This window comes from Esox lucius, chromosome 17, assembly GCF_011004845.1.
Source record: "Esox lucius isolate fEsoLuc1 chromosome 17, fEsoLuc1.pri, whole genome shotgun sequence".
Taxonomy (NCBI): domain Eukaryota; kingdom Metazoa; phylum Chordata; class Actinopteri; order Esociformes; family Esocidae; genus Esox; species Esox lucius.
The window spans coordinates 27,144,260-27,167,937 of NC_047585.1; the positions used below are offsets into that span (position 1 = coordinate 27,144,260).

Below are 23,678 nucleotides of genomic sequence, written 5' to 3' on the forward strand. Positions count from 1 at the left end.
GTCCCCTCTATGTATTGACTACATAAAGAGCAATTGTACTGTTCCATTTTATGAGAAATTCACATTTAAAAGTATAGTGCATCTCTATGGAGACGTTGCTGTTGTTACACTTAAAGACACATTACAGCCTCAATTCCCATAATTAGTAACCTTTTCTCAAATCAAGTGGAATGGTTATGTCCCCTCTATGTCTACAACACATAGACACATTTTACAGTAGCATTTTGGAGAAACTGAAATGCATATTGCATCTCTATGGAGATGTTGCTGCTGTCACACTGAAAGCCACATTATAGCCTCACTTCCCATAATTAGTTAACTATTCCACTTGATTTGAGTTACGGTATGTCCCCTCAGTGTCCACCGCAAAAAGAGCAATTTCACTGTATCATTTAGGAGAAATTCACATTTAAAAGCATTGTGCATCTCTATGGAGACGTTGGTGCTGTCACACTTAAAGCCACATTACATCTTCAATTCCCATAATTAGTTATGTCAAATCAAGTAGAATCATTAACTAATTATGGGATTTGAGTTGGCCTACCTGCACATTAATGCAGTGGAAAGACTTCCTGTTCACATAAATCTCCTTCATTTAGGAGCTGTGATAGGAATATGAGTGCCATTTATGCATCCAATCACACTTGGAAACTCTAAAATATTAACCGATTAGTGCTTCAATTCTCAAAGCTTCATACTAAATGAACTGATTACTGCTTAGACTGATACTTGCAATTCTGATGAATTCTTTGATGAGTCTTGTGGGTCTGTGACTTGGGAACACTACAAAAGTGTACAGTAAACGTTTCAGTGCAAGAGTCACATGACAGCCTGACAGACGGTTGCCTTGGAAATATGCTGTTTTGAAATCTGGCTCTTTGAAACCGTCATATTAAAACGTTTGCTCGTCATCTTTGTTACTCTTCCCGCTTCGATTTTTGCTTGTTCTAGCATTAAAATGCGACTGGGGCGCTTCTTTTCCCCCCTGTGTGGCACAGTACCGGTGTCGTCTTTTTAACCAATAATATTCGATGGCTCATCTGTTTTGATACTGCATTCTAGAGCACAATTCCAATATGGTGTCGTATGAGGCAAAGCGAATGTGACCATTTTGTTTTTGTGGAAAGAACAGGTTTCATGGGTCAAAAACGCTAATGGCAAGGGACACGTACTGCCGTTCACGTTGTACGTTCCCGATGAAAGCCGATATGCCAGGGTCGTTTATTAAGGGAAGGAACAACTAAACAAAAACCTGCTCAGTCCCTGCAGCAGGTCGCGTGTATTGCGGCCAAACGGGCTGTTGACAACTCTGCACTGCAGCTGCAACTCTGCACTGCGCTGCACCAATGAACATCTGCCTGCTTCGTCCATGACATAGTCCAGTGGTTCCCAACTCCGGTCCTCGAGTACCCACAACAGTACACATTTTTGTTGTAGCCCTGGACAAGCACACCCAATTCAACTCAATGAGAGCCTGATAATTAGTTGACGAGTTGAATCAGCTGTGCTTGGCTGGGGCTACAATGAAAATGTGTACTGTTGGGAACCAAGTCCATGAAAATGGATACAGAAACCACACGGACATGGCATGTCGACAGTAAGCGTCATGTTGACTACGCCTGCCTAAGCACTTGCTAGCAGTGACACACAACAAGCCAGTTAGCCAACTAGTGCACGACTGTATTGCGCCATATTTATGTTACCATAAATGCATAAACTCAATTATTTTACTTTCATGCTTTTGTCACATCAAATAAGGAAGCATCTTCATGATAAGATGATTATGATATTTATAGAAGCTAATATTCTGATAATGATTTATTAAAAAGTTATGCTGCACGTTGCATTATATTTATGTAAACATTAATTGCTTGAATCAGCTCTCATGTCTCATATTCCATGCAAATCTGTGGTATAAATCAATATTCTGATATGAATACTTTAGAGCTCTGGAAAAAATAAAGAGACCACTCTTAATTTTTCTTAAATCAGCATCTCTACATGTATGGCAACAATTCCATTCCAGTGTCTGTTAGATTACAACACAGGCACACCTCATTTTACTTTTATGAGGTACTGATGACCTGAACCTAATCTAATTTAACGAGGAAAAGTATAAAAACCACTGTTGTGGTCATCACAATCCTCTTGCAAGAGGACCAGCTTGATGGCAAAAACAGTGTAAGTAGTACCTCAAAGGTAATTTGAATAAAACAGCTATTCAGCATGACAAAAGAGATGAAAAGAAAAGCTTTGAGTGTGAAAAAGAAAGGTTCAATTCTGTCTTTTTAATAGCAGAAGGATACAGTGAGCGTCAGGTTGCTTCCATCCTGAAAAAAATCAAAGAGGGCGGTTCATAAGAACAAGGTCAAGCAACAGACGTTGGGGACAAAGCTACAGACTGGCAGAGGGCGAAAAAACTACTGTCCACTGACCGAGATGATCGTCAACTCATTCAAATGTCACTCAACAACCGTAGGATAACATCAAGTGACCTACAATAAGAATGACAAACAGCAGCTGGGGTGAAGTGCACGGCGAGGACGGTTCCCAACAGGCTCCTAGGGGCAGGGCTGAAGTCATGCAAAGCTAGAAAGAAGCCCTTCACCAATGAGAAGCAAAGAAGAGCCAGGCTGAAGTTTGCAAAATACCATAATGATTGGACCGTAGAGGAATGGAGTAAGATCATCCTCTCTGACGAGTCAAATGTTCAGCTTTGCTCAACACCTGGTCGTGTAATGGTTAGACGGAGACCTGGAGAAGCCTACAAGCCACAGTGTCTCGCACCCACTGTGAAATTTGGTGGAGCAAAAGGCTGGAATCGGGCAGATTTGTCTTTATGAAGGATGCATGAATCAAGCCAAGTACAAGGTTATCCTGGAAGAACACCTGCTTCCTTCTGCTCTGACAATGTTCCCCAACACTGAGAATTGGTTTTTCTAGCAGGACAACGATCCATGCCACACAGCAAGGTCAATCAAGGTGTTGATGGAGGACCACCAGATCAAGACCCTGTCATGGCCAGCCCAATCTCCAGACCTGAACCCCATTGAAAACCTCTGGAATTTGATCAAGAGGAAGATGTATGGTCACAAGCCATCAAACAAAGCCGAGCTACATGAATTTTTCTTTACATACTACACAGCGTCCCAGCTTTTCTGAAAATGGAGTTATGAAACCCCTCCCATGCTATTTATCTGCCTGTGCACACAACACACAACTTGAGTAATCAGGTGCACAGTGTCATTCTACCGGTTTTGGTATGCAGTGTTTCCTGACTATGACCACAGACTTGCTTTTATTTACAGCTTCACCATCTTGGTTTCAAATAATGCTGTCTTTGGAATACATCACTTTTTTAGGATTTTATTTCTATCCATTTGTACATATTTTCATTTCAGCCTTTTACCATTGTGGTCATTGAAGCGTTACACTGTATTACGTAGGTCATGTTTTTTAACAACTGCGTCATTGAGATACTCACACTGTAGGCTTCTTTGATCAGCTCAACCACGTTGCTCGAGTCGTTTTTCAGTTCTCCTACCACTGACTGAGGAATCAGATTACTCAATGCCTAGAGAAGGGTGTGTAAATGTGTGATAGAGCGAGAGAGAGAGGTTTAACAATTTCCGTGAACATTTGTAATCAAATTTTAGTAGTATCTTACCTGTCAGGACTAACCTTGTAGGCGTCAACGCTTTCCTTTGTAACAGCAAAGATGAGCTGTATGTTATTGGATGCCAGGACCCTGGCGAGGTGACCAACAGATGGGTAGTCCTGAGACACATGGAAGGAAGGGCAGTGAACATCCACACACTGTCCAAGTGTCAGTCGCTCCGCTGGAAAAAGGACATCTATGTGCGGACCATCACATAACTCACATATTTAGTGCCTTCATAGATGCTGCCTTTGAGATGACAGGTCCCATCATAAGGCTCAAATATCCCTGCCAGCTTGCCGTCCCCGGCAATGTGGAAGGTGTCATCTGATGTGTAGACCAGGATTCGTGTGACATTATTCCAACCAATCTCTTTCTGGAAAGAAGGAGCGAAAGAGAGAGAGAATGAGAGACACACAAACGAATAAATGGAATGATACAGAAAGAGAGAGAAGATGAGAAAAAATAAAGTGTGAGGAAAAACATACCAATTGGAAAATAAAGAAATGGTTAGTAGTCCATTTTGTATCCAGTCCATGAAGTGGTGATATAACAGTCCTACCTGACAGACAACTGCCTGCATGATGGCATCAAAGCCAGACTCTGGGGAGTCAAGGTTTCCAGAGATCATCTGGTTGCTGACCCTGGTCTTGAACTCAGTCACATCGTCAGTGAGTCCAAGAATATTCTGGAAACTGAAGGCAGGTTGACAGGTGTCAGAGCGGCTGGGGCAGGGGTTTTTCTTCTTGGCCTTCACCTGGCTGACGTATGGTAGAGCCACCTTGTCTACAAAAGAGCCAAATCCTGACAGAAGGGAGCATATAGATTGACAGGATGAGGAGAGAGGGTATTGACAGGATGAGGAGGGAGGGTATGGACAGGATGAGGAGAGAGGGTATGGACACGATGAGGAGAGAGGGTATGGACAGGATGAGGAGAGAGGGTATGGACAGGATGAGGAGAGAGGGTATGGACACGATGAGGAGAGAGGGTATGGACAGGATGAGGAGAGAGGGTATGGACAGGATGAGGAGAGAGGGTATGGACAGGATGAGGAGAGAGGGTATGGACATAGACAGGATGAAGAACATGAGAGAATAGATATAGAGAGGATGAGGAGTGAGGGTATGGACATAGACAGGATTTGAATAGATGGTTAGTCAAGAGTTAGTTGATATCCTTATCTGAAGTCTGTCTCATTATTTGGGATTTTACTAGACTTGCAAAACCTGCAGGGCTTAGGTAGTTGTTTTACATCAAACAATAAAAACAGGAATAAGAAAATATTTTAAAACTGATATACAACAATTAAAAACAGCAAGTACAATTCACTGTAAAATTTTAATTCAGACACTTTTTACAACGTGCTATGGACACAGCGTCCTTCAACCTAAGGTCATCCTGTAGACCATTCCAAGTTTGAGGGGCACAGAAAGAGAGTGATGTTTTACCTATCTTAGACTTTGCCTGGAGTACCTCGAGAATCATGTTTGATAAGAGCTGTTTTTCAATATAATTTTGGAGGTAAGATAATTTGGAAGATACTGCAGGATGGCTTTATAAACAAACAATAAAAAGTGTCTTGCCCTCCTAGAATGCAAGGAATCCCAACCAACAGCAGTACATAAAAGACAGTGGTGTATATAAAAGCTTGCCCCAGTAATAAAATGTAAAGCGGCATGATAAACAGAGTCCAGGCTTTTCAAAACAAGCTGAGGTATGCATGTATAGTATCAGGCCATAAAAATGTCCTGAACAATTTAATTTCTATGTTGAGATGAAACGCATGCTTTATTTCTATAAAAGAAACCAATTCTGATCATATTTTTTTTTTACCAACTCAGTGATGTGGGTTTTAAAAGAGAGTTTATTTTCTAACCAAATACCAAGATATTTATATGAAGTAACACATTCTAATACCGAATTGTCTAGAGTGGTACATTTCCAAGAATATGCACTGTGCAATATGTTTCCGGTCCTCAAAAATTCCATATACTTTGCGTTTGAAACCAAGCGAAGATCTATCAGGGAATTTTTTAAAGCTTGGAAATCAGACTGCAAGTGCAAATATGTTTGTACAAGAGAAGGAGCTGCCACATACAACACTGTTGTACATCTGCATTGAAGTGAAAATTAAATTTTCTTACATGTTTACAAATATCATTTATATATATGGTAAACAGTAATGGACCCAAAATCGTACCCTGGGGAACTTCTTTCTGAATGGCAAATTTAGATTCACACTGTTAGAAATCAGCCATTTTGTATAGTGGTTGAAGTAATGATTGCGTACTCGGTCATCAAGGGAGAGAGTAATTAAATTATTTATTGCAGCATTTGATAGTATATTGTTCACAAGGTTACAGATTTGTTACTCTGTCCTACAAACTCGATCTCATCTCATAGAAACTTCTAATTGTACATCTACTTTATAGACATTGCAACTAGAATACGCATCACAGTACTGTAATGTTGAGTCCTATCACTAAGGTAATTTTGAAATCATAAACAAGTATCCATTTTCATGCCCAATGAAGACAATTTTTCCAGAAAGACAGAGTGGTCAACAGTGTCAAATTACTTGGGACAGATCAATAAATAAAGCAAGACATCTTCGTTTTGCATCCAAGTCCTTAGCAATATCATCTACAACAAATATGGTTACAGTAATAGTACTGTGCCCTTGTCTAAAACCAGATTGAAATTTGTTCAATACGCTATTTTCAATTAAAAAAAGAATGCAACTGTATGTTTATTAGTGACTCCAATATATTGGCAAGACAAGACAATTTAGAAATAGGTGGATAATTATCAAGGACACTTGTGTCTCGACCTTTACATGCAGGCAGTATGTGCAGTTTTCCAAATCATTGGAATGATTCCAGTTGACATAAAAAATATGCATTATTGCTCCTGAGGTGAAAGGTGCTGCCCTGACCAGCAAGCATAGGTAGGTGGAGCCCTGCGGCTGTGTCATACTACCCTACTACGGAAACAAAACTTGCGCCATGGAAACAAAGTGCACGTTGTTATCGTTACACACATTTCATTGACACCATCTTAACTGCATTAATTGCAGCTTGCAAAACAGGCTAAAGACCCAAAAGCCTGGGTCTGGTGAAACACCTGCTTCTAAATACTCACCTATGCGTACTTTCTTAGTAAATCTTTCTAGTGTGGAAAGGATATCCTGGCCCAGGTTCTTAATGGTGTTTAGGTCATCCTTCATGGAGAAAGATAGGTCCATCAAGTAGTACAGGTCTATGGGGTAGCCCTCAGCTCTCTTGAATGAAACATTGATGATCTGAGGAACCCCTGAAACCAGATAGGTTAGTTGGAACAGCATACACACATATTGTTATATTTCACATCACAAGTAGATATTACTATGCCTTGTTGTATCTTCATATACAGTATCTCACGAAAGTGAGTACACCCCTCACATTTTCATGAATATTTGATTATATATCTTTTCATGTGACAACACTGAAGAAATTACACTTTGCTACAATGTAAAGTAGTGAGTGTACATCTTGTATAACAGTGTAAATTTGCTGTCCCTTCAAAATAACATAACACACAGCCATTAATGTCTAAACCGCTGGCAACAAAAGTAAGGACACCCCAAAGTCAAAATGTCCAAATTGGGCCCAAAGTGTCAATATTTTGTGTGGCCACCAATATTTTCCTGCACTGCCTTAACCCACTTGAGCATGGAGGTCACCAGAGCTTCATAAATTGCCACTGGAGTCCTCTTCCACTCCTCCATGACATCATGGAGCTAGTGGATGTTAGAGACCTTGCGCTCCTCCACCTTCCGTTTGAGGATGCCCCACAGATGCTCAATAGAGTTTAAGTCTGGAGACATGCTTGGCCCGTCCATCACCTTTGCCCTCAGCTTCTTTTAGCAAGGCAGTGGTCATCTTGAAGGTGTGTTTGGGGTAGTTATCATGTTGGAATACTGCCATGTGGCCCAGTCTCATGGGGATCATGCTCTGCTTCAGTATGTCACAGTACATGTTTGCATTCATGGTTCCCTCAATGAACTGTAGCTCCCCAGTGCTGGCAGCACTCATGCAGCCCCAGACCATGAAACTCCCACCAACATGCTTGACTGTAGGCAAGACACACTTGTCTTTGTACTCCTCACCTGGTTGCCGCCACACACTCTTTACACCATCTGACCACAGGACATGGTTCCAGTAATCCATGTCCTTAGTCTGCCTGTTTTCAGCAAACTGTTTGTGGGCGTTCTTGTGCATCATCTTTAGAAGAGGCTTCCTTCTGGGAGGACAGCCATGCAGACCAATTTGACGCAGTGTGCGGCGTATGGTCTGAGCACTGACAGGCTGACCCCCCACCCCTTCAACCTCTGCAGCAATGCTGGCAGCACTCATACGTCCATTTCCAGAAGACAACCTCTGGCTACTACTTTGGTCGACCATGGCGAGGCCTGTTCTGAGTGTAACCTGTCCTGTTAAACCGTTGTATGGTCTTGGCCACCGTGCTACAGCTCAGTTTCAGGGTCTTGGCAATCTTCTCATAGCCTAGGCCATCTTTATGTAGAGCAACTATTCTTTTTCTTAGATCCTCAGAGAGTTCTTTGCCATGAGGTGCCATGATGAACTTCCACACTTAGGGGTGTACTCACTTTTGTTGCCACCGGTTTTGACATTAATTGCCTTGTTGAGTTATTTTGAGGTGACAGCAAATTTACACTGTTAAACAAGCAGTACACTCATTACTTTACATTGTAGCAAAGTGTCACTTCCTCAGTGTTGTCACATGAAAAGATATGTGACAACATATCAAGTCTGCACCCCATTAATATCACCGGATGCTGAGTATGTTCTCTGCTGATGCTCTCCCAGGCCATCTTTTGTTCCTACTTGTTTTGGGGCAATAGCAAGTAAAACGCATGCTGAAATAGACTTGGATCAGGTGAACCCCTGGAAAAGTCCTTGGTAGCTATTAAAAAGTGTTTGGGGTCTGTCGTGGTGCATAATGAAGCACCCTTAAATGAGTAGTGTTGCGAACGCCCCCCCCCCTACAGCATCAGCATGGCACCAGCGACTCCAAAGGAAGTTGGCAGCTTCCTGAAGATACTGGCAGCAGCCAGTAGGGCAAATCCCAACCCTGCACAGCTGCCTCCAGTCGGGATCTTGTCAAGGGAGGTATAAATAAGCTCAGAGAGGGCAGTGGGGGGGACGCTGAAGATGGAGCGCCCACGAGGGACATCCAGCTGTAGTCATTAAAGACATGTAAGACGATTCCAGTGGCAGTTAAACATTCCCAAAGCATAACACCCCTTCCAGCATATTTCACAAATGATGTATCTGCATCTTGATTGTCCGCTTGACCTGCATTGTCACTTAGGTCCTCATGTGGTCAGACACTTGCAGAACACTCCAAATGCAAATACAATGCCTAAACAAGACTAGAAACAAGACTAGACATTGACAGCTCTTTTGTGCATGCAGAAAAAAAATGCTCAAAAAGTGAGCGTGTTTAAAAAATACAAATAAAACCTGTTCAAATACTTTTAGTACGCTACAATGGGAGGTCATTTCTAAACGTCTCATTCGATATGGATGAAAATACCATCAAAGTAAAGCAAACGATCTCCACCTCCATTTTAAAGTGGACAGAACTAGTCACTGTCCAAATAATATACTGGACTGTGTAGTGAGAAACACTGACAGGATGCTAAGTAGGAAATGTTAAATAATACTCACCAACTCTGAGTTTGAACTGTATGTTTTGTGGTGTAAGCTGGACCACATTGTCTATGTGGTCACTGAGTGGATTTTTCTTGAGAAACTTGCTGTCTGGTTTTGGGTTGATGATGTACTTCTCTCCACAACCCCTGGTCTCCAGAGATTTTGCAGTGTCACACCTCCGCTCACTGGATTCCTCAGGCTTCAGGAAGTCCTGTCAGGAGGAAGGGTATTACGGGTAGTATACAGTTAGGTCTGGAAATATTTGGACACTGACACAATTTCCACGATGGATTTGAAATGAAACACCCGAGATGCAACTGAAGTGCAGACTGTCACGCGGTGGAAGTGTGGAGGAACCAGGCGCAGGCTTGCTTACATTCAAATGTCATTTTTTAATGGAATTAACACAGAATACGAAAACAAACTGACAAATAACAAAGAGCTGACTTATACCAGCGATATGAAACAAAGACTCACCAGGGACATGCAATAACAGACCACACCACAGGACAAGTAGAGGGCTTCTTTATACAAACACATAATGACACTATGGGAATCAGGTGAGTAATCAAAGACAATAACGAGTCCCGGGATGTGTTCGTGAAGGCTGATAGACATAAGGGATGGAATACATGTACTGGCTAAACCGTGACACAGACTTTCAACTTAAATTCAAGGGGTTGAACAAAAAATATTTCATGAAACATTTAGGAATTGCAACCATTTTCATACACAGTCCCCTTATTTCAGGGGCTCAAATGTAATTGGACAAATTAACACAATCATAAATAAAATGTTAATCTTTAATACTTTGTTGAGAATCCTTTGCAGGCAATGATTGCTTGAAGTCAGGAATGCATGGACATCACAAAACACTGGGTTTCCTTCTTTGTGATGCTTTGCCTGGACTTTACTGCAGCTGTCTTCAGTTATGGTTTGTTTGTGGGTCTTTCTGCCTTAAGTCTTCAGCAAGTGAAATACATGCTTGATCGGGTCATTGCAGAATATTCCACTTCTTTGCCTTAAAAAACACCTGGGTTGCTTTCGCAGTATATTTTGTGTCATTGTCCATCTGTAAAGTAAAGTGACGTCCAATCAACTTCGCTGAATTTTGCTGAATCTGAGCAGACAATATCCCTATGCCCTTCAGAATTCATCTAGCTGCTTCTGTCTTCTATCACATCATCAATAAACACTAGTGACCCAGTGCCATTGGAAGCCATGCATGCCCATGCCGTCACACTGCCATGTTTTACAAATTACATGGTATGCTTCAGATGTTGATGACACAAGCCGTTCCAAGCCTTCTCCATACTTCTCCATCATTCTGGTTGTAAGATCTGTGACTACTGTGAGTGCCCCACACTCTCTCCAGCACAACACGGTCTCAGGCACCTGGCCACTCCCACGCGGGCAGGTCTCATTCCCCTGGATATTGATTAATCCAGAACACCTGTTGCTTGTTGTCTCCCTCCTAAAACGGTACTTAAGCCAGACGTCCCCACCAGACCTTTGTGAGAGATTGTTTGATTGTGTGCTTAGTGTGAACTGCCCTATTGTTACAGTTTCCCTATTGATTAATTATATTGGTACAGGTTGGTCTTAGTTTCATTTGTCCAAAGACCGCAGTTCCAAAACTGGGCTGGCTTTTTAAAATGTTTTTTGGTTAAGTTTAATCTGGCCTTTCTATTCTTGAGGCTTATGAATGGTTTGCATTTTGTGGTGAACCCTCAATATTTGCTCTCGTGAAGTCTTCTCTTTATGGTAGTCTTGGATAATGATATGCGCCTACCTCCAGGAGAGTGTTCTTCACTTGGATGGATGTTGTGAAGGGCTTTTTCTTTACCATGAAAAGGATCCCATGATCATCCACCACTATTGTCTTCCGTAGATGTCCAGACATTTTACTTGCTTAATTGATGATGAAATAACAAAGGAATAGCCCACACCTGTCCATGAAACAGCTTTTGAGTCAATTGTCCAATTACTTTTGGTTCCTTGAAAAAGAGCGGGCTATATATTAAAGCTGTAATTCCTAAACCCTTCCTCCAGTTTGAATGTAAATACCCTCAAGATGAGAGACTGCACTTTAAGCCCATATTCATTATTTAACTGTAACTTGAATATATTTTGTCAAAATAACAAAACTTTGTAAGTCTCCCAAATATTTCCGGACCTAACTGTAATTTGTATACTACTCATTCTATATAGTACATCATATTAAAAGTAGTATGTTCCAAACCATAGTGGGTTAAACATTATCAGAATGCCTGAAAGGTCTACTTTTTCCAGATAATTTTTGTAGTATGCAACTGTGCATGCTTTTTATAAATATAAAACACAACCCCATGCGAATGGAAGAGGAGGTTTTTTTTCCTCCCATCGTTTCAGGTGATGAAAGACTCAGTTATTTTCACCTACTTTGACATTCATAGCACACTTGCTAGGTTAACATTATTAGCTATTTCAAGACCCAGTTCTAGTTTAGCATTGGCAGTGTGAAATCTGTCTGCTGTCTCGCTACCATGGGCTAAATTCTTATGTCCATTTCTTGGTAGCAAGATAGTACTACTGGCTTCTAAGCTATTCAAGTGGCTGGGGTTCAAAAGCCATACATCGGTGCTATCAGTAGTGGTTAACCGGTCATCATAAAATGCTAATACATAAAAAAAGTTTTTTTCAATTTTGCTCAGTTCTTTATGTTGTCCAGCTAAATATTCAAACTTCGAAGGAATTTAACATGCAACAAATTGGTATAATTTCAAGACGCAATATTATGACGAGGAGGTATGTCCCTATACTAGCGTACTGGCTTACTCCATATCCTTAACAGTATGAACTTTATCGTTACTGGCGCAGTATGTAGTTTCAATATGTAGTAAAAGTAAGTGAATTGAGATGTACAGCCATTCTTCTTTCAGTGCACCAGGCTTATGATAGAGAGAAATAAAATAAACTGACTCATGGGCCTGTCCGCTGTCTATCAAACAGGGATCTAAATCTCTGGACATTTTAATTCATTTGGGACACTGTAACACCAACAGAACACCACAACACCAACATGAAACTAGAACAACAATAAATTACTTAAACTCCAACAGGAAACTACAAGGCCAACAGGTCACAACAACACCATCCTGTTGCTGTTTTAGTCAAACTGACACATTCAATTAGCAATTTGTCAAAAAACATAAATTGTAGTATGATCCTGTAAACAAACACCAGAAACGTCAGTCTTTACAATTTTCTTAGGAATTATTTAATAAGACTGTGTTACATATTTTTTCCTGGGTAGTAAGTGTTATTTTACAATTGCTTACACCTCAAAAGTATAGAAAATGGTTATTACTCCCCACAAACTTTGTTTTTGTGACCAGGACCATGATATTTAGAAATGTAGGCCTACCTATTTTCTAGAATATTCCAGATTGATTAAGTGCTGAGTAAACTCACTCCAGAACCTTCACCTTTTCTGCTGTAACCACTGGAGGGGTCAACTTGGCCTTGTGCTTAGGGTCATTGTCATGCTGGAAAGTCCAAGAGCGTCCAATGCGCAGCTTTCGTGCAGAAGAATGCAAATTGTCTGCCAGTATTTCCTGATAACATGCTGCATTCATCTTGCCATAAGTTTTCACAAGAAAAACAGTGTTGGCCTGAGATTAAATACCTATAGTAACCCTTGTTTCTTCGTGTGTCCACAAGTTTGGTTGCTTACTATTTTTTGTTTCTTCGTTAATCCTCAAGTTCGGATGTTTTGTGCTTCTTCGCATATCAACAGTTGAACAGGTATGGTAACATCGTTAGCTAACTTGTCTAAATTGTGTTTCTTAGGATATCAACAATGTTGAGTCTTGAAATAACAGTGCTTTATTAGTTAATTGATGTGTCATGTCATGGCAACCAATCTGCACAACTAACCATTACAGTATCTTCAAATGTTACATTCAAACTCATTATTAATGTTACATTTACAGACACAATGTTATTCCTACAGTATTCCTGGATAGGTGTGATTGAGACCCTTTCCTACAGGTAACACAGTTCTTGTGTTTAAGAAAAAAGCTAGAAAGTGTTCAAATAGGCCTCCTCAATAATAGTTTCCAACAATTCTTTATGTATTTAAAGAGCATCCTTGCCAAGCAGCAGCAAGTTTAAGCGTTATTGAAGAATTACAAATAGACAACATTAAACAAATTTAAGTAGTCATATAATAAAAAAACATTAATTTGGAAGAACCTTGATAGCAGAAAAATATCTGTATAGAAATTCTATTTGCAGCAAATTAGTAATTCTAAATTCTATTTGCGGCAAACCTTTCTGAACTTGTTACTAGGGGATTGTAACGAAAGGGACTGTCCATTTGACACAGTTCAGTGATAATAGATCATTCAGCCCACCCCTTCCTCATCATTAAAGATATAAATATACTGTACATAATAATACAAAGTTCCTCCTGCTGCTGAGTTTTCCACCTCTATGGAGCCAAAGCCACATGTGATAAAAGAAAACATGGAAACAGAGGATCAGTGTAAAACTACTATTGTTTCACTGTTCACATTTGTAGTCATGACTTGTTATAAGACAGGAACAGATGTCCATTTGCTGTCCATGAAATCAAGTCCACACTTTGAAAGGGTGATGAATAGGGACATACCAACTTATTAATCCTAAACTAAAGTATGCATTCATACAATCCCTCTCTGAAGGTAGTAATACAGACAATTTGAAAAAGGGGGCTCCAGGCTAAATATTTATTTAGCCCTCGCTTCTTTACATATGAGAGCATCTTACTTGGCTGATGGAAGGGAGCTTGTCCAGCAGCATCTGAAATACAGGAAGGTACCATCTGATAGAGAATTTGCTGGGGTTGCCTGCACATAGCAGTGGCGTTATTTAGCTGTCCCACTCACGCCTGATAGTTTTCTGAGAGTTTGAGTGAAAAATAGATGCACAGATGTCTGGTATGGAGCAAATAGTAAAATATTCTATTGGTAGTTTTCCCCTCCCAAAATGACTACATTTATTCCAGTCCATACTGTTGATCACCAACCCCTTTAAAGAAACTTGTGTCACTGGGGAAGAATATTAATTCATATAAATGTAATAGATGTTAACTGTTCTATGCTGCTTGCATATCACTTAGACGTACTGGGCTAGACATAGAGGTGATGTACCTGTGTGTACCTGCATCCTCCGAATGTATGAAAAGATATGTGTTTAAGCTGTGAGAGGAGGGACTTCCTGTTATATTGCAAAATGAATGCAAGGAAATGTATAAGTCATTTGAAAAAGGTTGACACAACTAGGACACAACTAACACATGAATATTACTTAATATAACGCTGCCTGATAAACTAGACACAATCCACAATTATGCTGGTACCCCCTCTTCCTACCTATCCAAGTAATAATAGGCTTAACTATTAAGGAATATCTAGGCTGCTTGTATCATCTGCTATAGATAAACTCAGTGAGGATGAGATACATGTGGTATGTGAACATTACTTCCACTGCTGTCTGTCACCACTCTCCTCCACTCCAGCCACCTGTTTAGGTCATCTGGACCTCCTAAACAGACAGACAATAGAACCCTAACTAGTTATTAAACTGTTCCAACTGTTGCAAGGCACAAAACAATTTACCATAGCTTTTTCTTGGTGTCCTCCTTGTTGTAAAGGTAGCTAGCTAAGCTAGCCAGTGGGCTGGTTGGCTACCTACTAACTATTGAACATTTTCTTATCCGAAATATAAAAATGCTCATATATAAACAATTATTAGGCAAATATACCCGGGCTAGGTTGTTTAGTCCACATACTGGGGGTATATCAGAAAGCAGGGCTTACATAATCTGAGTTCAAACCAAAACTCTGTGTTGACTGACTCTGAGCTGTCAAACTCAGAGTTTACATTTTCAGAACATGTGGTAACAATTAGTTCATTAATTCAGAGTTACGTTAACCCTGAGTAAAGCACCTGCATGAGGAGATTAAAAAGCCCTCATCAATGGAACGCAGGTAACATGATTCACCATGGCAACAAGAGAATAAGGGCTCGAACCCACTACTTCTCCTGAGTGGAGTTAGAAATATTAATGAATGCATATGCAGAATATGAGTATATATTAAAGAAAACAAGCAATACAGTAGCCGTAAACCCAGAGTTTCCATCAACTCTAGGTTTTCACAAACTCGCTTTCTGAAAAACCCCCTGTTGCATTTATTTCACATGCGTCCACTCAACCAAAGTTCCATACACGATAGCCTGTCTCCCTATTAATGTAGCAAGCCTATAGTGTAAATGAACTTATGCAACCAGATTATTGTAAGGTTTTTATTTTTCCCTCTCGAAGATTTCTGTTTGTTTTTCAATTGAATTGTTCACATTATAGGTTGCATTAAAAGTGGAAAAAGTTCTCACATGATTTATCTTTGTCTCATTCTTTTACAAACCTGGCATTTTAACAGGGGTGTGTAGACTTTTTATATCCACATAATAGTGAGCATGGTAATAGACAAAAACGGAAGTGCGTCTGGCACCAATAGCACTGTGAGAAACCACAGAGAGCTACTTCAGTAAAATGAAACATTCAGATATCAGCCCTGAACTGAAAGCAGGTTAAAGAACATACAGGGAAACCACTCTCTTCAGTGGGTTGTGTGAGAACCTAAGCTAATAAGGTTGGCTGATTCTACGTCTGAAACAGAATGTTTCTAATGTAAAACACAAATCGTTTTCAAATGTCCTATTTTCTGATGAACAATTATGTTTCATTGACAATAAGAACGGTTGAGGAGAAAGGGGACACGGATGATTATAAACTTTCAAATATATGACATGTTCATTATGTTTTTAGGAATTGAAACATTCACTGACCTAACATGCTTTCTGTTCAACTAAGATTACACCTAATAAGTTTTGACCTTGTGACAGATGTCTAAACTTATTAGGTTTCACAGAATGAAAGTCTAAGAAACAATAAGGTGCTTAGAGAATTAAATAGGAAAAGACATTCTCCAATGATGACTGTAGATACCGACACTGTTGTTAGTATCCTGTCGCTTTTGGTGGTCTGTTATTGGTAGACAGTAAGCCTCAAATGATTAAATTGATTTTTCTGGGTGCAGCCAAAGATTTCTTTACTAAGCCAAAATACCCCATGTCATTTCGAATGAAAGGCTAGTTAAACCAAGTGGGGAGGAGGAGGCCAAAGCCAAAGATCAGATTGGAAAATGTTTCTCTGCAATATTGTGAAGTACGTGTACACATTAACTCAATGTGGCATGTAGTTCTTTTTTTCAATATATTTCCTTTCTGAGAACAGGAAACTGTATTGAGGTGAATTGTTTAATCAAGGAGAAATCTGTCTCCCTGTCTAGAACCCGGTTTCCAAAGAAGTTGGGACACTGCTTAAAATCGAAATAAAAACTGAATAGTTTAAACCCTGTATTCAATAGAAAATATTACAGACATCATAAACATTTGTTTTGTTATTTTATAAGTATATGCCCAATCTGATTTTGATGCCAGCAACATGTTTCAAAAATGTTGGGACAGAGGAAACAAAAGACTGGAAAAGTAGTGTAATCCAAAAATCTAAACCTGGTGGAATATCACAGAACTAATTAGGTCAATTGGCAATAGGTCAGTAACATGATTGAGTATAAAAAGATCATTCCAGAAAGGATGGGCCTATCAGAAGTGAGGTTGGGAAGGGGTCCGCCATTCTGTGAAAGACTGGGCGGGTAAATAATGCAACAATTAATGAATAATGTTTCTCAACGTAAAATTACAAAGAATTTGGGGATCTCATCATCTGTGGTACATAATATCTATTTTCAATTAAATATACGGATAAATGATTCGCACATCATTACATTCTGTGTTTATTTGCATTTTACACAGCGTCCCAACTTTTTTGCAAATGGGGATGTGTCTGTGATAAACCTCAAATTAAAGGCAACCATTGTTGCTTTTTCGAAATCGATTTGAGATGCTTTTGTTGAAAGAATCGAGTCAAAACATGTTGTTTTCTTGCAAAACATTCCACTCAAGGTTAACTCACGACACTGAGTAAAACGAATGAGTACAGCAGCAAGAAAGAGGATATTTCATTACACAAACCTTGTTTTTGCACCAGGCACATCCAGGGCTCTCCAGGCAGGCTGAACACGAGGACTGGGGAACACATACTTGGGGGAACCCTGACATACCAAACACAACACAGATATTATTATTGACCCCTGACCTTCTCTGACACGGAATCATTACTTTTCAGTTATAAAATTCAACAGTAATTTTCTGTTTGTATTTGGACAGTCAGGCTCACTTGAACTGACAAAGTCTGTACATAGAGTTTAAATATATAATGGCAATACAGTAATGGAGGCTTTCTCTTTGTCACTTATTTTTTATCCATCCTAGATTTGATCCTATAACAAAAAATGACACTATAAAATCAGTTATTGGATCACTACTACCATTTGTGAATATATGGTTTACAGCTATCCATCACCTTTAGCATACACATTTTAAATGAAGTAAGTGTATGAATAAACTGAATACAGGGATCATAAATGTTATAATTGTTTTTTGAAAACGGTCAACTTTTGTGTTCTAGCCTTGGGCCATCACTTCGGTGCCTTCATCACTCAAGTTCAAATCCCAAAATATTATATTAACCTGTATAGAATACCAGGGCTCAGCTTTCTACATTCAGTTTTTGATACGAGGGAGCTTTGGATATGGCTTTTTTTTAAAGATCCTGACATTTTTTGGTGTGTGTAGGATTCTCTATCATTTTCATATGGTTCCTGCTCATTACACTGCATTGTGCTCTCCTGCCTCAGTTGATCTTTTCTACCCAGGCCCTGAAGAGATGATCGGATATCTATGTCTGGTATAGGACTTTACACACTTTGACATATTCTACGACAAACTTGTTACAGTAAGCTATTGCAAATATGAAATCATTAAATATTTTGAATAATGACAGTATTATTTGAAGCTACGTCAAAATGTTGATCAAATCAACAGAGTGTGATTTATCAGAGAAAGGAGTGTGGATGGTTCAGCAGTTGATAGGTGTTTAAATTAAGTGGAGAACAGCACATACATAAAGGGCATACAGAGTGTAGACGTAACTGGATTTTTAGCACCAGAGAGGCTTTTTCAGAAAAAGGTTAGACATTCAAAATTATATTTCTTAAGGTCAAAGGTCATCATTGAACATGAACATTCAAAAAATTTGCATGAAGGATAGCTGTGATCTAAGCTAGATGATTAAAGGGTGAAAGTAAGAAATAACATGATCCTTGTTGTAATCCCAGACCTGACAAGGTGACAAAATACCTCTGTTGCGCCCTTGAGCGAGGTAATTGTGATTGCTTCAAGGTTGCTGTCAGTAATGGCTAATCCCCTTGTTGTGACCACCTAATATTAAGTCATTATTATTTAATAGAATCATGGAGGGATAAAAAAATAAAAATAAAAACACGGCTATCAAACATTACTAAACAATCTATGGGACATTGTCGCCTAAAGTGTACCTAAACAGATATACCAGTTCTAATCTACTTTCTGCTTAATTGGTTTTAACAATCCACCAGTTATTTCCAGTTATTTTAGATCTTTTTCAGAGCTGATGTGATTGCTTGAAGTATCACAGAAAATCTGAATTGGACTTCCTGTAGTTTATGTGAAACAAAAGGCAGTTTATTTGAATATGACCAGCTGCCTGACTAGTAGGTGGAAATACACTTACCTTGAATTTTATTGTGTTCCACACAGTACAAGAGAAGGGTCCCTAATAGAAAGATCCAAACCATGTCTTGATGATAGAGATGAATAAGAGATAGACAGAGAGGGAAATGTACTTCTACAGTGGAAAAGGAAATCAAGATTGTCGTGAGAAGATAGGGAAAAGGAGGCGGGGACAGACCAAAGTTGTTTCCCTTTGAGTTCACAGGCAGTCCACCACACACCACAACCTTCGTAATATTTTTTGTGAGTGAATGCTATTGGAAACAGGAATAATAACTAACATTTTAGCCAATAGTTAGAAACCAGAAACCTTGAATATCCTTCATGTTAGAGATTAAACTCAAAGCTGAACCAATTTTCTTTTTGAGGTTCCAATATGTATAGTATTACTAGACATGATATGATGAAAGAATTATAGTAATCTAAATATAACTCTAACGGTGAAGTATTTTTTACTTAAACAGATTAAAATTGTTTACATGCTCCGAATACAAAAATCTTAGATCTCACAGTGAAATGCTTACTTTGCCAAGATAACCACTGTCAAATCCATTAAGAAGCCAATAAGAGTTTGATGAAACATTGTGCTGGAAGTTAGGCCTGGTTTTCAACTGAAAACTTCTCAACTGCAGCATTTAAGGGGTTCCTTGTACCAACTGCTGTTTAGATCAGCAGTCGATGTTCTTGAAAGGAAGTCTGGCATGGGTTTGAAATGGTGCAGATATTTCCTCACACAACCACAGACTGCAGATTACACATCATTTCAGTTTATCTGTCTCACTCAGATGTTATATTCCTCCAATTCTTGTTTTTGTGAGCATGTGGGCCATGCAATTAGGGCTGTATAAATCTATCTACACATTTTGCTGATCCCTCCTGATGGCTCAGTTGGATATAATGCCATCAAGAGGGACCCACCTCTTGATGGCATTAATTGTCCCATTCAGTTCACAACGTTATCATGGTGGATTATTTCCCTGATTTGACCTGTTTCTGTGATCTGACTAGCTGAGTGATCTCTACATACCTCTACAGCAAGCTGTATGGCCCTCTTTCCATCTCTGGCTGTACGATCTGACTTACTGTATGTGGGTGTGTGGAAATACATATATATCCGACCTCTTTCCATCTCTATGATGAAATGAAGAAAAGGCTTTTGCACCTCCAGTCCAACTTGTTGCAGATCTCTAATATGTCACAAAATTTAAGAAATTACAAACAAGCACACTTCTCTATCATCTATGTAACCCATGTTAAAATATGACATGAGTAAGAATAGTTTAAAAGCTGCATAAATAAGTTGGAAGGTAAATGTGATTCATTTAATGTTAGTTAATTACAGTTTTTTACAATTGCTATGACAGTTTTTTCAATACATTTAACAAGTTTGCTAAACTCTTAACGCACCAACACACCTAAAACACACAATTGGCAAAACGGTTAATTTCATGCTCAAAATCACACATTGTAAACTAAACTCCAAAACTAATTTACAAAATACAATAATACACTGACACAATACACTATGTCTAACAAAACACTGCAAACATGTTTCAAAATCAAATAATTATTCAAAACACTAACACATGTTCTCTTCCAACAGGAACATTTAGTCAATCATAACACAATGACAAAAAAAACACTGTCATCAGCTGAAATTACAGAAACTGCATTATTTTATGCATCAGGTCTGCCCTTATACAATAGACAGTATATTGTATTGATCATAGATTGTGTTTTGCACTGCAGTTTCTTTTGATGCCTCTCTACATTTTTGTTTTGTTGGGTTTAGTAAATGCATGCATTTTGTTTCTTTTGCTGCAGAAATTCAATACAAAAAATGAATGACCATCTTAGAGTAGCTTTATAGAATGTACAGTTTATGAAAAAAAAAAGACAGAGACAGAATTGCTGCAGTAAAGACTTTATTTGTAAAAGGACATTGCTGCAAGATATACAAACAGAAAAAGCACTGGAAAAATAATAACAAAAACAAAGTAATCTTCTAATCTGCCCGGTCTTCTGCCCCACTCCTCTCCCTTGTCCTTGCCCCACTCCTCTCCCTTGTCCTTGCCCCACTCCTCTCCCTTGTCCTTGCCCCACTCCTCTCCCTTGTCCTTGTCCCACTCCTCTCCCTTGTCCTTGTCCCACTCCTCTCCCTTGTCCTTGTCCCACTCCTCTCCCTTGTCCTTGTCCCACTCCTCTCCCTTGTCCTTGTCCTTGTCCCACTCCTCTCCCTTGTCCTTGTCCTTGTCCCACTCCTCTCCCTTGTCCTTGTCCTTGTCCCACTCCTCTCCCTTGTCCTGGTACTCATCTTCCTCTCCGTCGTGCAGGCATTTTTTTCTTTCTTTCTTTCTTTCTTTCTTTCTTTCTTTCTTTCTTTCTTTCTTTCTTTCTTTCTTTCTTTCTTTCTTTCTTTCTTTCTTTCTTTCTTTGTGTTGCTCCATATTGTTCCTTTTCCACACAATATCAGCCCAAAGAGTACTCTTTTAGAACATATGATCATGCGATTGAAATAACCTCAACACCTGAGTGTGCTTCCTAGATGGGAATCAGCTGTGATTTATATATTTGCATAACTTCAATAAGCTGTTTCTCATTAGCAATGGAATAAGATACAGGGAATATATTTGTGTTTCAATTCACAATATAAACAGCTGTTTACCTTGACTTTAGCCTGTAAGGTTAGGTTTAGAACATGGTGTTATCTGTTCTGACATACAGTGTGAAAGCATTTGTAAATTTGACTGTAAAATTACATTGTTTTGGTCTTGGTTGAGCTTGTGTGTAAAAGAAGTTCAAGCATTTTAAATTTGTGTTAACTGTATGCATTTTGTGTCAAAGCAACAAGAAATGTGTTAATTGTATAGCCTACAAAGATGGATGTTGTGCTAGCCGTGTTAAGAGTTTAGGAAACTTGTTAAATGTATTGAAAAAACTGTCATAGCGATTGTAAAAAACTGTAAAATGTTTACAACAAAAATGTTATGTTTAAGATTAAAATAAAATTAATGTTGCTGCCCCTTTAAGGGACTAGTTATTATTTATTTATTTTTCTATATATATATATTTTTTTTTCCCCTTGATTATAATTTTTTATTGCCAATAAACAATCAAATTACAAGTAAGGGAAAAATGTACAATTATAACAATGAAATAACAATGGATGACAAACAAAACAGGGAAGACAATTGTTAAATCAAATTACATTTCACTCAAAAAATATATATCATACAATTTCAAAACTTGACACTTTTTTTTGGTCAATTTTTTTCAGTGTCTTTACAAAGTAGTTGAAATCACATAAAAAATATTTAATTTGGGTACTTTAACAGCATATTTGCATTTATGAATAAAATATTTTGCCAATAAAATAAACATGTTAACAATATATTCTACTTTATGATTACAATGAGAAAAATAACAAATTACATCACCCAATACAATATCAATATCTAATTTTAGTTTTGAAACAAGGAGTTTTGACAGTTCCAACCAAAATGTTTTAACAAGGGAGCAATTAAAGACCCTTTAAACAACCCTTTAAGGGAGGAGGGTATATCTGCAGACCGCAAGTCAGGGGCATAACTTAATATGGAGGTTCCTTAATATTAAGTTACGCCCATTGAAGGTTTCCATTGGTGTGGTGTTTTCGATTAAGTGCATGCGTTTATGAAGGAAGTATTACAGGGTCAATGACGAAGATTTTGGTAAGTGCTTCCAATTGACAACCGCTAGCTATATATTTAGGGATAGTTAACGTGTTCGCTAAGATCGCTTATCTACAAAAAAAATTTGAATCTGAGATTCGAATAGCTTTCCAGAGACAGACTACACGACAACCCTTATAGTTACGTTTAAAGATAGCTAGCTACGCGACGAGGAAGGCTACTTGTTATTATTTCTGCCATGATGTGGCACATGGATTGCGATTATTACCTAAAACGTAACGTACCGCAGCGTTCCAGCTTGCAGTGCAGCTGCAACTTTGCTTCAATCGAATCCTGGTTGAGGCCTATTGACAGTGCACGAGGCTCCAACAGAGGGTGGTGCAAAATGTACACAGCCCGGGATTTGACAGGTGGATGTCAAACACGGTTGCCTTGTCTCGCACCACATGGGGCTTAAGCCAGGTCTAGTCTATTAGGGTACGTTATAAGTATAACTAGCTAAAGATGTGTGATGCACCTGTCACTCTATGCAAGCAGGCAAGATCCGTTTATTTTGTAGCTTAATACAAAAATGTAAACAAAATAATAATTTGTCATGGCCATCTTCTATGCAGTGGTGTAAAAAATTGTATTTGGCTGTGTTCATCGGTTTTGTGAAGTTGCTAAGGATGAGCTAAATTACCTAAACAGAGTTCATAACTAACCAGTGATCATAATTGATTATTTACACTCTTCATTTTAATTTTATTGATCACTGGTTAGTCAGACCTCACATTTAACAGTCATATTTTAAACGGTCACCAAAACAGCATTCTATCATCTAAAAAATATTGCAAGATTTGCAGGCTTGGTGCCCCAAAAAGACCCAGA

The 23,678-nt window shown here is 38.9% G+C and overlaps 1 protein-coding gene across 1 annotated transcript in view; it reads right to left on the minus strand.

Annotated features, from left to right (window-relative positions):
- Positions 1-19,269, minus strand: part of itgb7 (integrin, beta 7) — a 29,748-nt gene extending 10,479 nt beyond the window's left edge. The window contains exons 1-8 of the mRNA XM_010881531.3: positions 19,139-19,269; positions 17,500-17,579; positions 9,394-9,589; positions 6,803-6,973; positions 4,221-4,462; positions 3,882-4,034; positions 3,682-3,777; positions 3,485-3,574 (exon numbers count right to left, since the gene is read on the minus strand). Of these exons, the coding sequence (XP_010879833.2) occupies positions 3,485-3,574; positions 3,682-3,777; positions 3,882-4,034; positions 4,221-4,462; positions 6,803-6,973; positions 9,394-9,589; positions 17,500-17,579; positions 19,139-19,202 (1,092 nt within the window). The 5' untranslated portion in view covers positions 19,203-19,269. The remainder of the gene's footprint in view (positions 1-3,484; positions 3,575-3,681; positions 3,778-3,881; positions 4,035-4,220; positions 4,463-6,802; positions 6,974-9,393; positions 9,590-17,499; positions 17,580-19,138) is intronic.
- Positions 19,270-23,678: the final 4,409 nt, after the last annotated feature.